This window comes from Ictalurus punctatus, chromosome 7 (assembly GCF_001660625.3).
Source record: "Ictalurus punctatus breed USDA103 chromosome 7, Coco_2.0, whole genome shotgun sequence".
Taxonomy (NCBI): Eukaryota; Metazoa; Chordata; class Actinopteri; order Siluriformes; family Ictaluridae; genus Ictalurus; species Ictalurus punctatus.
This window is the reverse complement of record NC_030422.2, coordinates 32,213,825-32,230,099: the sequence shown is the minus strand read 5'-3', so window position 1 is coordinate 32,230,099 and position 16,275 is coordinate 32,213,825. Positions and strand designations below refer to the sequence as shown.

General features: G+C 42.1%; 1 protein-coding gene across 1 annotated transcript in view; it reads right to left on the bottom strand.

The window, feature by feature from the left end:
• ptprn2 (protein tyrosine phosphatase receptor type N2) overlaps positions 1-16,275 on the bottom strand; it is a 241,272-nt gene that overhangs the window by 8,462 nt on the left and 216,535 nt on the right. Inside the window, exons 17-19 of the mRNA XM_053681691.1 lie at positions 12,273-12,350; positions 7,712-7,831; positions 6,498-6,664 (exon numbers count right to left, since the gene is read on the bottom strand). Coding sequence (XP_053537666.1) covers positions 6,498-6,664; positions 7,712-7,831; positions 12,273-12,350 — 365 coding nt within the window. The remainder of the gene's footprint in view (positions 1-6,497; positions 6,665-7,711; positions 7,832-12,272; positions 12,351-16,275) is intronic.

Genomic DNA, 16,275 nt, shown 5'->3' with positions numbered 1-16,275 from the left:
ACTATACACGTCCTATACCCTGTACACTCTTCTATACACTATACACTGTCCTATACCCTGTACACTCTTCTATACACTATACACGTCCTATACCCTGTACACTCTTCTATACACTATACACTGTCCTATACCCTGTACACGCTTCTATACACTATACACGTCCTATACCCTGTACACGCTTCTATACACTATACACTGTCCTATACCCTGTACACTCTTCTATACACTATACACTGTCCTATACCCTGTACACTCTTCTATACACTATACACGTCCTATACCCTGTACACGCTTCTATACACTATACACGTCCTATACCCTGTACACGCTTCTATACACTATACACTGTCCTATACCCTGTACACGCTTCTATACACTATACACGTCCTATACCCTGTACACGCTTCTATACACTATACACTGTCCTATACCCTGTACACTCTTCTATACACTATACACGTCCTATACCCTGTACACTCTTCTATACACTATACACGTCCTATACCCTGTACACGCTTCTATACACTATACACGTCCTGTAACCTGTACACGCTTCTATACACTATACACGTCCTATACCCTGTACACTCTTCTATACACTATACACTGTCCTATACCCTGTACACGCTTCTATACACTATACACTGTCCTATACCCTGTACACTCTTCTATACACTATACACGTCCTATACCCTGTACACTCTTCTATACACTATACACGTCCTATACCCTGTACACGCTTCTATACACTATACACGTCCTATACCCTGTACACGCTTCTATACACTATACACTGTCCTATACCCTGTACACGCTTCTATACACTATACACGTCCTATACCCTGTACACGCTTCTATACACTATACACGTCCTATACCCTGTACACGCTTCTATACACTATACACTGTCCTATACCCTGTACACTCTTCTATACACTATACACGTCCTATACCCTGTACACTCTTCTATACACTATACACGTCCTATACCCTGTACACGCTTCTATACACTATACACGTCCTATACCCTGTACACGCTTCTATACACTATACACTGTCCTATACCCTGTACACTCTTCTATACACTATACACGTCCTATACCCTGTACACGCTTCTATACACTATACACTGTCCTATACCCTGTACACGCTTCTATACACTATACACGTCCTATACCCTGTACACTCTTCTATACACTATACACGTCCTATACCCTGTACACTCTTCTATACACTATACACGTCCTATACCCTGTACACGCTTCTATACACTATACACGTCCTATACCCTGTACACTCTTCTATACACTATACACTGTCCTATACCCTGTACACTCTTCTATACACTATACACGTCCTATACCCTGTACACTCTTCTATACACTATACACGTCCTATACCCTGTACACGCTTCTATACACTATACACGTCCTATACCCTGTACACGCTTCTATACACTATACACTGTCCTATACCCTGTACACTCTTCTATACACTATACACGTCCTATACCCTGTACACTCTTCTATACACTATACACGTCCTATACCCTGTACACGCTTCTATACACTATACACGTCCTATATCCTGTACACGCTTCTATACACTATACACTGTCCTATACCCTGTACACTCTTCTATACACTATACACGTCCTATACCCTGTACACGCTTCTATACACTATACACTGTCCTATACCCTGTACACGCTTCTATACACTATACACTGTCCTATACCCTGTACACGCTTCTATACACTATACACGTCCTATACCCTGTACACTCTTCTATACACTATACACGTCCTATACCCTGTACACGCTTCTATACACTATACACGTCCTATATCCTGTACACGCTTCTATACACTATACACTGTCCTATACCCTGTACACGCTTCTATACACTATACACGTCCTATACCCTGTACACGCTTCTATACACTATACACTGTCCTATACCCTGTACACGCTTCTATACACTATACACGTCCTATACCCTGTACACGCTTCTATACACTATACACGTCCTATACCCTGTACACGCTTCTATACACTATACACTGTCCTATACCCTGTACACTCTTCTATACACTATACACGTCCTATACCCTGTACACTCTTCTATACACTATACACGTCCTATACCCTGTACACGCTTCTATACACTATACACGTCCTATATCCTGTACACGCTTCTATACACTATACACTGTCCTATACCCTGTACACTCTTCTATACACTATACACTGTCCTATACCCTGTACACTCTTCTATACACTATACACGTCCTATACCCTGTACACGCTTCTATACACTATACACTGTCCTATACCCTGTACACGCTTCTATACACTATACACGTCCTATACCCTGTACACGCTTCTATACACTATACACGTCCTATACCCTGTACACTCTTCTATACACTATACACTGTCCTATACCCTGTACACTCTTCTATACACTATACACTGTCCTATACCCTGTACACTCTTCTATACACTATACACGTCCTATACCCTGTACACTCTTCTATACACTATACACGTCCTATACCCTGTACACTCTTCTATACACTATACACGTCCTATACCCTGTACACTCTTCTATACACTATACACGTCCTATACCCTGTACACGCTTCTATACACTATACACGTCCTATACCCTGTACACTCTTCTATACACTATACACGTCCTATACCCTGTACACGCTTCTATACACTATACACTGTCCTATACCCTGTACACGCTTCTATACACTATACACGTCCTATACCCTGTACACTGTTCTATACACTATACACGTCCTATACCCTGTACACTCTTCACACCTACACACTATACACTAATCGACAGTATATACCTATCCACTGATCTCTACATCTATACACCTATACACTATACATCATTCTACACGCCTATAAACTATACAATGTACAGGGTAGCTATCCGACCTACACATTCTACATGAGCCTTTACACTATTCTATACACTATGTATTACTATATATCTGTTCACTATTCACGATAAAAAAAAACTATTATTATTATTATTATTATTATTATTATTACTCAGCTGAAACCACTGCTGCTCTGAAATATTGAACTCTGTCTGTCTCAACTCAGTGTTCTAATAAAATGCTATAAACATTACAATGTTTGTGCAATAAAACAATTAAATTGTGAAAATGAGAGCGATAAACCCTGTTAAATGGGTGACAAACACCACGGTGGGCTGGGACACATTACCATTAACACACAATTAGCAGTGTTACACGCCTGAGTGGAAAAACACCCACTACACACAGTCACACACACACTCACACACACTTTTCATGCGTTTCACACCACCCTTGGTGTTACCATGGAAACCAAGTCTCTTAGCCCTAATTTTGTGTTTTTTTTTTAAGGGTGTGATGCTTTTGTGTTTTCTTTTCATCGTGCACCCCCCCCACACCCTCTCTCTCTCTCTCTCTTTCTCTCACACACTTGCATCTGAGTGAATACCTCAAGGCTGTTTACCAGTGCTATGGGAAATGGGAAAAACATATCCATTAAGGATGATTATCGAAGGATTATTCATTTAGAACGACCTCCTTCAAAAAAGAGAAAGAAAATGAGAAAAGTTTATCTCAAATAAAAATTCATGAAAATACGGAGAGAGAAAACAAGAGAACTGAAAAGGATCTGATATTTCACGAGAGAGCGAGAGAGAGAGAGAAAGAGAGCGAGAGAACGAGGGAGAGAGAGCGAGAGAGAGAGAGAGCGAGGGAGAGAGAGAGAGAGAGAGAGAGAGAGCGAGAGGAAGATAGAGAGACAGAGGGAGAGAGACAGCGAGAGAGAGAGAGAGAACGAGAGAGAGAGATCGAGAGAGAGAGAGAGAGAGAGAGAGTCCTTTAGATGACTGAAGCAGCAGGACAGAGATGAGGAATCATCTGGGGAAGACAGATTGGAAGATGGAAAGAAATAGAAAACAAATGGTCAACATGGATATGAAGAGAGGGATATCCACTAGGAAGGCGTAAACAAAAGATGAGAGAGAAGGAAAGGAAGAGAGAAACGGTGCAAAAGAGAAAAAGCTAAGAAGAAGAAGGAAGAGAATGATAGTAACATGACAAGAATGGAGCTGATGGACAGAAAGCAAGGGAATGCTGGGATGTAGAAAAGTGAAAGGAAGAAAAGAAAAGGTGGAATGAAGAACTGCTGACGGAGACATGCAAAGGGATAGATATGTATATGGAGATACAGACAACTCAGAATAAATAAAGCGAGAGATGTACAGTGAGAGTGAGGGAGAGACAGAAATAATAGAAAAGGGGATTGAAAGAAGAGGAAGAGACATGATGAGAGAAGACAAAATGGAAGGATGAAGTGATTATAGAAAAGAGAGGGAAAATACGTATACAGTAACGGACAGAGGGATAGAAGGAAGAATGTGGAGGAAAATACACAAAAGGAGGGAGAGAGGCGGACATGGAGAGAGAAGAGGGAAAAGATTGAGTGACATTTACGAAGGAACTAGAGAGAAGGAGAAAAGGGAAAGACAGACAGACGCATAGAGAGAAGAGAGATCCTATAAAGATAGAAATATCAGAGCGAGGGAGAGATGGCATACTGTATATGATGGCAAGGAATTAGACAGGAGAGAGAAGGATGGATAGATGATGGAGGAAAAGAAAAGGTAGGTAGACAGAAAACAAGACATAAAAGGAAAATGGACAGAGAAACGTTTACATAATGTGAGGATGAGGAGGATGAAGGAGTAGAAGGAGGGAAGGATGAGAATAAGGATGGTGAGATTAAAGGAGGAGGAGTGCAGGGCCTGGAAGAAGAGATACAGTTTCCAATGATCACTTTTGTGACTATGCAACTGGGCTCATATAACTAGCTGCAACATCACAAAAATGACAGTGGCAACCGCTAAATTAGCTGGCCAACCGAAAAGAGAGCGAGAGAATGAGAGAGAGAAAGAGAGAGACTGAGAGAGACTGAGAGAGAGAGAGAGATGTGAGCAGACTATATCTGTCATTCAATGTGCGAAACATTTGACAGCAAAAGAACCAAAATGGCAGCCGAAAACAGAACAAGCCGAAGCATTAAACATAACAAAAAGCTGTAAAATGAGACAGCCACTGAGAGAAAGGACTAATCACACACGCCGAGAGAAAGCTAGAACATTCCAGAGTGATCCTGAGAGAAAGGAAAACGTGTCCCATCTTGTTGCTGTTGTTCAGGAGCCTAAAAATATAACCCAGGGTATACGGACGGACGTTTTCCGTTTAATTATTGACGTGTCTGAAATAAGGGTTTGTTATAGAGGAGGTGCTTTTTCTGGAAATTTCCACAGGAACTATCAGTTAACCATTCAGTAATGAAAACACTTAATGTTAGCATATATTACACGTATGAAACCTGGATCCTGATTGGTCAGAAGGTGTCGATTGCTTTTCCATACCAGCAGATCTGATAGTCGCGCAGGTTTATATTAACGCGCTCGTTCTGATACTTTATCGTTTCTATAGTAACTGCTCGTTCACAGGAATTGGTACGCGTCAGACGCTCGACCGATGATGAACCTTTACGGTACAGAACGTTCCCTTTGAAATGAACTGTACGAAATAGTATGATTTTGCGATCATAAGAACCATGCTAGAGTCATGATAACAGACTCGTCCAAACACTGGGGTTATTTTAAAGGTTACACAGGGAAACGAAAGTTAAAGGAGGTGTGAGCTGGAAGCTAAACAAGACATGATAGAAAGAAAGAAAGAAAGAAAGAAAGAAAGAAAGAAAATAATAAAGGGAATTGTGACAGACTGCTGCCATTATCCATATTTTCCCATTTAAGCTCAAATAGATGGAAGAAAAGCAAACAGGAGGCTGGAAGATTTGCCGATATAGTATTATTTACCCACCAGCGGAGTGAACGTCTAAAGCTGCGATAAAGCCGAAGTGAACCGGCCCATTGTGAGTGTGCATTCTCCCGCTCTATTAAAGACATTTATGCCAGAAGAAAAATGAGGACTTTTTGTGCTGCCATCGGCTTTTCCGACACTATAGATTTATAGCTGAACGTTTTTCCATTTAACTCAAGTGTCTGAATTAAGGATTGTTATCGAGGGACCGCTGTTTATTTGCTGCGATGCAAAAAGAATGAGGAAAAAAAAATAACAGCAATTGGGTTTTAATGAGTTTTTTATTTTGCAAAAAGACAGACTTGGCTTTTTACTAGAAAAACTCGAAGAGCACAATGAGCATGGGATCAGAAGGCCAATGAACTGAAACTTTGTGAAGATATGTTCAACCCAAGCAAGAACTTGGGCAGTACAGAGTTAGACATCTTACTCAAGAACCCAGTGATGAGACTTACAACCTTCTGGTTACCTAGCATAGAACCCCAACTTCAGCCCAATATACCAGATGTTTCACTGAGAAAAGATTGAAATTACACCTCTTCTGGTTCCCACCAAAGGGAAAGATGCATTTACACACCTGCGGAAGTCCAGCAGGGTCCGAGCTGACTCTGGAACATTCTGATCCATCCAGGACAGGAAGTGGAACTGAGTTACGGTACGTGTCTCGTTGGTCTGGATGTTCTTCAGGTAGAAACTGCGCACCAGGAAGTCCTCACACCAGATGTGCTCTGACACCAAGTTGACCTGGAGATACAAGAGAATGACTGCATCCCTGCTAGGATGAAAAGCTTTGGATTGTGGAAGCAAAAAAAGATAACTTAGGACACTGGTTTGTCGAAGAACTGATGAGGAACTTCATTAGTTGGCAATTTAATTCATGCTTTCAAATGAACTTACAATGATACTGTAATTACATTACGCTATTTTATTTTACTTCAAGTCGTCAATTCCATCCGTCCCTCCATTTTCCATATCACTTATCCTACACAGGTTCGCAGGGAGCCTGGAGCCTATCCCAAGGAACCTGGGGCACAAGGCAGGGGGCACCCTGGACGGTGGTCCAACACATCGCATGGCACAATCGCACATACATTCACACACTACGGACAATTTGGAAATGCCGGGCAGCCTACAGTGCATGTCTTTGGACTGGGGTAGGAAACTAGAGTACCCGGAGGAAACCCCTGATGCACGGGGAGAACATGCAAACTCTGTGCACACAGGGTGGAGGTGGGATTCAAACCTCCAAGCCCGGAGATGCGAGGCAAATGTACTAACCACTAAGCCACCGTCGCCCCCCCATCCTCATTTCATAAGAATTTATTCACCAAAAAAAGCAGCATAGTGTGAATCCCAGTATTGATTTTATGAATATCCATACTTCATTCAACTATCACTTGATACAATTGATGGGTTTGAATTTTTTTAGCCACAGGAAACTTGTCTATGCTACTATACGTAGCCTGAACCCTGTTCCGAGAGATCTTGCCAAGTTTAGCGCTAAGCCTCATCTAAGCCCACTGGGTCCATGGAATCAATGTCTTCAGGAAGATCTGACTATCAAAGAAAGCATGTAAGATTAGATTTGGAACTAAATCTTGCTCAAAGCTGTCAGGTCCACCTGTCAGCACACCCTACAACTCTGAATCCCAACCCTGGCTTTGGAGTACCCCAGCCAGTCAATACAGAGGTACTCCAGCACCACAGCAAGAACACGGTAAAATGTAGTGGACTATAACACATTTGAAAGACATAATCATGTGGATAAGCACACAAAATACAGCACGTTACCTCATAGATATGGTACAGGTCCGACCCTTCATCTGGCCAGTACTGGTGACATTGTTTGGTTCCGTTCTCTGCTAACGGTGTTAGCATGACGATCACCACACAGCCGCTCTCCCATACCATCTACAGCAGTGGAGAAATGAAAAAGAGCTTACACCACAAGATGTTTCAGGCAGAAATACACACAGCCAGACTGATCATCATGATGACGAACAGCAAGGATCTTTGTCAACACCTTGTTAAGATTTTGAGATAACCAGTCTGGACAAGCAGCCCATATCTCAGGCATGTGACAGTCTGTTTCACAATTTACACCATTCTATAAATCTACAAATACTGAATATCCAAGGCCAGAGATGTAATACATGAGACAACACACTGACTCAATACAACAGTGCAGGATGAGCGATATATATATCTCAAGCAGAGGTAGAATATATATAGAATATATTTGCCAGGATTAGATTGCACAGCACCTTGCATAAGTATTTGCTCCCCACACCCCGGCCCTCCTGTTAACTTTTCCACATTTTGTAGCGCTACAACCTGGAACTGAAATGGACATAACTGGGATTATACTGTATGTCACAAATCTACACAAATATTATAGCCCACAATACTTACTGTAAGTAGAGAGAAAAATCTACATAGCTGGCAAAATAATTCACAAATAATAAAGAAATGTGGCATGACTGTGCAAATACTCACCACTATTCATGTGAAATCCCTAAACTGGATCTACTGTAAGCCAAAGCCACATAATTAAAATCAAAGCACTGGAGTGCTTCAAAACCAAGAACCCGAATATGTTAGAATGGCTCGATCTTCAATCGGACTGGGAATCTGTGGCAACACCCATTCATTTTCTGTACAGCGTTTCGTACGCAGGGTCGCAGGGAGTTCGGAGCCTATCCCAGGGAACTTGAGGCACAAGGCCTCAATCCATCAAAGGGCACAAACACACACACTGTGGACATTTTAGAAATGCCAATGCATGTCTTTGGACATGGGGAGGAACCGGAGGAAACCCCCGAAGCACGGGGAGAACATGCAAACTCCATGCACACAGGGCGGAGGTGGGATTCGAACCCCCAACCCTGGAGGAGCAAGGCAAACGTGCTAACTAGATATGCAAAGCTGATAGAGGCGCATTAAAGAACACTTGCAGGTGTTGACCCAGGGGGGTGAATACTCACTGTATACAACCAACACATTTTTAAAAAATCTTTTTTGTTGTTGTTTAATCAACCTTTGTGCCACAAAGCAAAAAAAAAAAAAAAAAATAGAAATATTGTGTAAATCAAATGGTAACAATCCAAATTAAGTCCATTTCAATTCCAGGGTGTAAAACTATAAAATGTTGAAAAGTTCAAGGGGTGAATACTTATGCAAGGTTGGAATAAATGTAAATACTGGGTGCCTTTCCTTTAAATTTTAAACTAACATAAATGATCTAAGCCAACCATGTAGTGGAGGGTTAACAGTCTTGTTCAAAAACCCAAAAGTGGCTCTCTTGTGGTCAAAGAGAACCTTAACTGAGGACTTCGTCTTTCAAAATCATGTTCAAATCATCTTGAAATTGTTTTCTGCTATTTGAGAGTTAAATATTCATGGGGTAGCGCTTGGGCTTTTATTGCCACTTGGATGCATGCAATAACTCTGAAGCAACTTAAACGTAGCATATGTTTCGCTTAACAAAGTGCTCCCTCGCGGCCGAGCTGACTATTATTAGCTAAACCGTTTCCTAGTTGTAATTGAAGTTTAAGTTCATCTCACCGCCCTGCTTTTCAATCGCTTGGCTTGCTGTCGTCCCTCCCACTCTATCTCTCTTCTTGTCTGTCTGGGCTGACGTTTCTCGCTCCATTTCTCCTAATCACACCTTCTCCGTGTCCTTCCGAGAAATAACGGCCCGCTGTGGCCGTTAGGAAAATGAGGGGAAAACTCGGACTTTTACGAGGGCCAATAAAAACACAATGGTCCCGACCGTAAACTAATCGCGCTCACGTTCAGTGCGTCCCTCGAGAGCCATTATAGTGAAATACACTGTGAGACTACGCCACCATGACTGCCACTAATACGTGACATTACACAGAATTCCTAGACGCCTAAGGTCTATGGCAAAAATATGAAATATGATTTTGGTTGTATTTCCATTTAGCTGTTAATTAACAGTGCTTCACATTTATTTATTTATTTTTGGTGGCATTATTATTTTATTAATTTTTGCCCATTATGTGCTGATATAGAAAGGAAAAATGCCACAACGCACACACTGTAACCTCAGCAGACAAAAAAGGTCCTCAGGACGTTCCCTACATGGCCTCTCAAACGTCCCCCAAACGTACATGTGTAGGGTCCCCTTGACGTCCTACGGATGTTCAAGGGGACGTTCACAGGACGTCCAGCGGCCATTTGGGACACTTAGGGGACTTTCGCTGAAATGAACACATTCAGTAGTGTTATGATTTGATAACGACCTCGTTATAAACCGGACCAAAATGCGGACCTAAATGGACGTTTGCATCGTCCGGGGGACGTCCCTTGTATGCTGGTACCATAGCGAAGTCCTAGCTAGCATCGGCTTACTAGCTAGCCTCGCTTGTTCTTTACATTAGATGTATTATTGAATAAAGATTGGTGCAACTCTGGTGATGAGGTTGTTTACATGCACTGAAAACAAACAAACAAACAAACAAACAACTCTATGTGTCTCAGCTAAAAGATTTCTTTTGTTGTATCGTTATTGTATTATTCACTTTTTTAAAAATCTATTTTTGTCTTTAATCTGGAAATTGAGTTCCAACAGTAACTCTCCGGGACTCTCTCTCTCTCTCTCTCTCTCTCTCTCGCTCTCTCTCGCTCTCTCTCTCTCTCGCTCTCTCTCTCTCTCTCTCTCTCTACCTTCTAGTCCCAACTTCAGAATGTCAAACACAGCCCACAGCTTCCTCTTCTTCTTCTTCTTCTCCTCACCGTTCCATTTCAGCGCTCTCATTAAATGGCTGCTTAAGAATCGTAAAAATGATTTCTGATGTGGTTCTTCTGCTTCATTACCTCATTAAGCTACTAAGTCGTGATGTTTTGTTCGTCATTACGGAGTAATGGCTCTGCAAACTGGAGCCCGTCTGATGAGCTAATACAAATGTTCCGAAGCAGGTGATCAAATATTGTCAGTGACTAACGTCGCTATGCAAGGTTAAGCAAAGGTCAAAGCCAAAGCAGCAAACAATCGCACTGGTGGAGCAGAACAAATCCCGCCATTCACGCCGCTGGAGCGGGTGACCTTCGAGATAATGAAGGTAGACACTATGAGCGTGTTTTCGTTTGTTTTTTGGGTGTTTTTTTTTTTGCGCTAATCTTAATCGAAATGACAGATGATGACATAAACAGGCCAAGATAACTGACAGGGACCGACGCATTCATATTCATCATTAATCCAAATGGAGCATTTTTAATGAAAGCTTTTGGAGTCTTTACACCTCCAGCTCCCTCCGATTCAGCCGTACAAAATTAATTCAATTGAGATCGTTATTTTTCACCCCACCCCCCACCCCCCCTTCAGTAATTGGCAAAATGATAAATACAAGCAACCGGTAACCTCAATTAGCAGCCGTCCCATTAGTTGGCGAATGCAGGTCGGTTGCTAGGGAAGGTCAGGTGACATCAAATGCATTAGCGTAATCAATTTGCGTGAGCAGGGTGTTCAATCAAAAGTGTACTTTTAACAAAGCGAGAGCGAGATATCCTGCACGCCTTGAGCTTAAATGAATTTGCGAAGCAAAGCAAACAACACATCCATTAACAGGTTTGCTGAAATTGTAAATATCACAACCCTGAAATGCACGGATGTGATGCTGGTTTATTTATCTCAGTCTTAGGTGGTTCCACCTGACCACTAACCCCACGTTGAAGCTTTCATTCCAACTGGAGCATCATGGATCAGCACCACTATCAAACTGTCAGTTTGATCAGACTTATATCTGTTTGGCTATGACATGACTATCCAAAAGCTTGAGAAAAAGGCTGACTGTTTTTATATTTTATCTCCAGATGGTAAATTAGCGTCTCCTTCATCAATGAACTTGGAAAAATACATTAGCATTAGTTAGCGAATGCTAATACGCAACAGCTTTATTCCTAAGCTCTCAAATGTTAGCTAGCATGATTATTAGGTATTGTGACACAAACTAGCTGAATGCTAAAAGCCTGCTGTCACTAAGCAGACAGAGCTCAGTCTTTTGATCCAGATTCAGTCAAGTTCAGAATCACTAAACATGTTAGCTGACAGGATTTCTGATTCAGTTTGGGGGTTCGACTGCTGACAATGGCACAGGCTGTTATTATTCTGCTCACACGTTTCTGAGCAGGTGCCGCATGCTGGGTGAATTCATGTTAGCTATCTAGTGTTAGCAGTCAAGATGAGCATTTACGCGCATCGTCATGTCTGGTTAGCTGGTTAACAAAATCATTTCTTGCCCACCTAAATGTTTCTGAATGAGATCCTGCTGTCCACTTTAGTGTAAAACCATAAGTGAGAAAAGCAAAACATCATATGTTTACAGCTCACCTGCCAGAAATCAGCCACCGTAGATGACAGAGGGCCCTGAGCAGAGATGTAGGCTGGGTTACGAGGGTCATGGTCCATCTACAGAACCAGAGCGAGAGAGAGATTAGTAGTGGTACACAGACTAACAAAGCTCATATACTAAAATGATGCAGCTGGCTGGTCTCCTGGTTCAGTCGTGTACTTGCTATTTATTTATTCATTTATTCATTTATTTATTCATGCTTGCCAATTAAGAGCAAATTGTTTACAATAGCAGCTGAAAGAAATTTACAAATTGCAAAATTAGGGAGAGAGAGAGAGAGAGAGAGAGAGAGAGAGAGAGAGAGAGAGAGAGAGAGAAAGAATAAAGGATAAAGTAAGTAACATGAATATAGTAAGTGTGATTATTATATCAACCTGATGTATGAAAATATGATTAAAGCCACTAGTAGTTAAATCTGATAGGATTTAGAGCTGTTTTGATGCCATATGATCAATGATTCTTTGCAAAATAAGAAACCATGCCTGCTTCACTGTGACTGACACCCACAGGACATGCCTCCATAGAGACCACGCCTCCTCCACTAAGACTGGGTCACACACAGGACACGCCTCCTTCACTGAAACTATACACACAGGACACGCCTCCATAAAGACCACGCCTCTCACTAAGACTGACACACACCGAGGCCACGCCTCCATCACCAAGACTAACACACACACCGAGGCCACGACTCCTTCATTGAGACTGATGCACACTGAGGCCACACCTCCATCACTGAGATTGACACACACACAGAGACCATGCCTCCTGCACTGAGACTGACACACACACAGAGACCACGCCTCCTTCACTGAGACTGACACACACCGAGGCCACACCTCCTCCACAGACTGACAGGCACTAGGACCGAGCATCCTAAAGACACTACGGCTAATTCATAGTTCATCTAACTTAACTTCATCCCCATAAATCTACAAACTTGTACTCACACCACACCAGTGCCACTGATTACCCTCTGGCTGTTGCTCCACCCTGGTAATGAAAAAAATCCGGTTTTGGTCCTTCGTTTATTTGCCCAAACTTTATTAAAAGAAATTGCATAGATGGATGTGGAACAAAAGAAAAACTAGAGACAAATCACAAAGAAAATCAACAGGCTATCGTCTGATGAGTCCAGAGCCAAATCCCTCACGGATCCCTCCATCGCTGTCCTCTTTCCATCACTTCCCCTCCCTCTGTTTCACCCTCTTTTCTGTGCAGTGCGTGGTCCGTTCTTTTCTCCGAGCAGTCATGGTGTCTGTGTGGTCTTTGATACGCCTGAGTAAAGCTGGATCGCTGATTAAAGCCCGGCAGTGCTGTAATCAAATATATTTATTGACGAGACGCTCGGCATCTAGGAGATGAAACCTGTCTGTTTGTGCCTGTGTGTCTGACTGAAGAAAACTAGGATGCCATCCATCATGCACTGGCCTCGATGAATACTGACACACAAATTAGCCACCAAAAATAATCAATTTGCATCTTTCAAACAGCAGGAAAAGCTGTACTCTGAAAATATCAACTAAATTAAACAGCTCTTGTTCAAGCACAGCTTCCAAATCAATAACTTTTAAATGAATAGCTAATCGTGGAACCTGACTAGCGCTTGTTAATATTCATCTTCTTCAGCGTTCCTACACATTCTCTCCGTCTCAGTATCACACGTTGTTCCCCGAGACCCTTTAGAGAGCCTGGCAGAAAGTGTCGCTGAATAATTCACATTATCCCAGAGTGTTACAAAGGAACTTCGCTAATGAGAAGTCGATCGTCAGCGGATTGGAACGCAGCCATTCTGAGTGGACACAATAGGAAGTCGGCTAAGTGGAGCGCAGGTATGCTCCCATGTTAGGGGATCAAGCTGGGACACTATTGTCCCCAGGCAGTGTAAGAGAGCGTAATCCAAGAAAGGCAGTCTTTACTCGCTAAAGAGAAGTCTAGCACAATTTCAAGGAATTCTAATAAGCTTGGTGTAGCAAGAGAAGCTTCCGGAGCTAACCCTGCCTCTCAGCCTAACTCTCCATTCAGACTCAGAAGCTGAACTCTGATTAAATAACGCACTAATCAGTGTGAAATTCTGCTTGTTTGATTTAGATGTCATGTGCTCATCTTAATTCTCGGATTAGATTAGCGAAGCTAGCTAACTGTACTAGCTACACACACTCAACAGAGGCTCTAACCATTTCTGCTACTTCCTTTCAAGCTTTATTTTCTTCCCAATGTCCCTATACACATTTACCAAGAGCTACCTATATGACAGAATAAGATATAACCATATATAGTCTTTCATGGGAACTAATCACAGGTAGGAACTCAAGCTGTGATTGGGGAACTGAAGGAAGTCGGACTGCACACCCCACAGGATCGGTGTCATTAGATCTAATTTGCATACAATTCAGAATATTTCGATTAAAAGTTTTGTGTTTTGACTGTAAATACACCCCTAAAACACTTTTTATAAAATCCATTCCATTAAATACCGTAATGAGTACTCAGTCAGCTTATCCTTCAAACCAGGGAGAGCGTTGAATTAACGCAAACGCCGACATTATGTTAAAAACTCGACAACTTAAAATAGTGAACTCAAAGCGTGATAAAATTACCCCGCATTATGCACACACATTATGATCTCATGACCTTGATTTGGTCTTGCGTGGTTTCGTTAAACCGTGCAGACGATACAAAAAAAATAAAACGCAAAATATAATCATCCGTGATAGGGATCAGTGTTCGGTTCTCATCATAAAAGCTAATCCAGCCGCGGATAAATTAACTGTACCGCTACCCTGATTGCGGCATCGCCCTGACGTTCAATGAACAAGCAGCAGCAAAAAAAAAAATCAGACACAAAGCTCCATTGTTAGTATGAACGACATGCACAGCCATTAGCCTGGCTCCAAATGGATATAATTGCTTAGCACAACCTTTATAGTCAGCAAGAGCCATTAAACGCCAGACAGCTAATACCAGACTTTTGACTGCCCTTGTCTCGCTTCCCATAAAGGGAGATATTAAAGTGGATATATCATCCCAAACTTAAAAAGATGATCGCGCTCGTAAAATCTAATTACTCCAAGCTGAGAAGTGGATCAGTGAAGTGCCAGCTCGACAATAACTGCAGCGTAAGGCACTTTGGGCCACGCCAAGAGACTTCACGAGGACAACAGAGAGAAAGACTGATGCAAATAAGGCTTGGATCTGTCTGTCAAATCTGACAAGCACACAAATTATACACTGAGGAAAATAAGAATGATTGCCAGGAAACTGCCACCCTTTAGTTTGTTTCACCACGTTATGAGACAAACGTAGATTCCTCATTAAAGCTGATAAAATCCTCTCCGATTCCTAGTACCTGCTTTTTTTGTAGAGGTTTTGAAGTAAGTCTCGAGGGCAAAACAAACTTTTCAACCACTCAAAGTGATCCCAAAGCAAGAGCGGTTTTGTTGGATTCATTCATCTTGGAGTAAGCACTTTATCCCGGTCAGGGGGTGCAATGTATCCTAAATCTATCCCAGGAACTCTGAGAATGAAGTTGGAATACACCCTGGATGGGATTTCACTCCACTGCTATCACCTAGGGACAAATTAGTACTGTATAACCAGTCCACCTACTGGCATGTCGCATGGCCTGAGGTGGGATGTAACCAGATATCTAGAGGAGCTACCTGAGTCTAGAACCTTTATTAGTCTCCTTTCGACATTCTGCAAACTAACCTGATGACCGTCATGATCCCTCAGCATGATGTCCGATTATGTTTATCAATCTTTCACCAACGTTTCATATAATGTATCAATAGAGTCCGAATTTGAACTTGAAATTAGGACCCAGGACGAGTTGGTAGTCCAAAGATGATCTGCTAAACGTTAAATATCCTGGTCGAGTGCGCCGTAAGTCCAGAATCTATTCTAGGAACACTGAGATCGAGGCAGGATCACACACCGGACGGGACTCCAGTCCGTCCATCACTGAGCACTAGAACTACT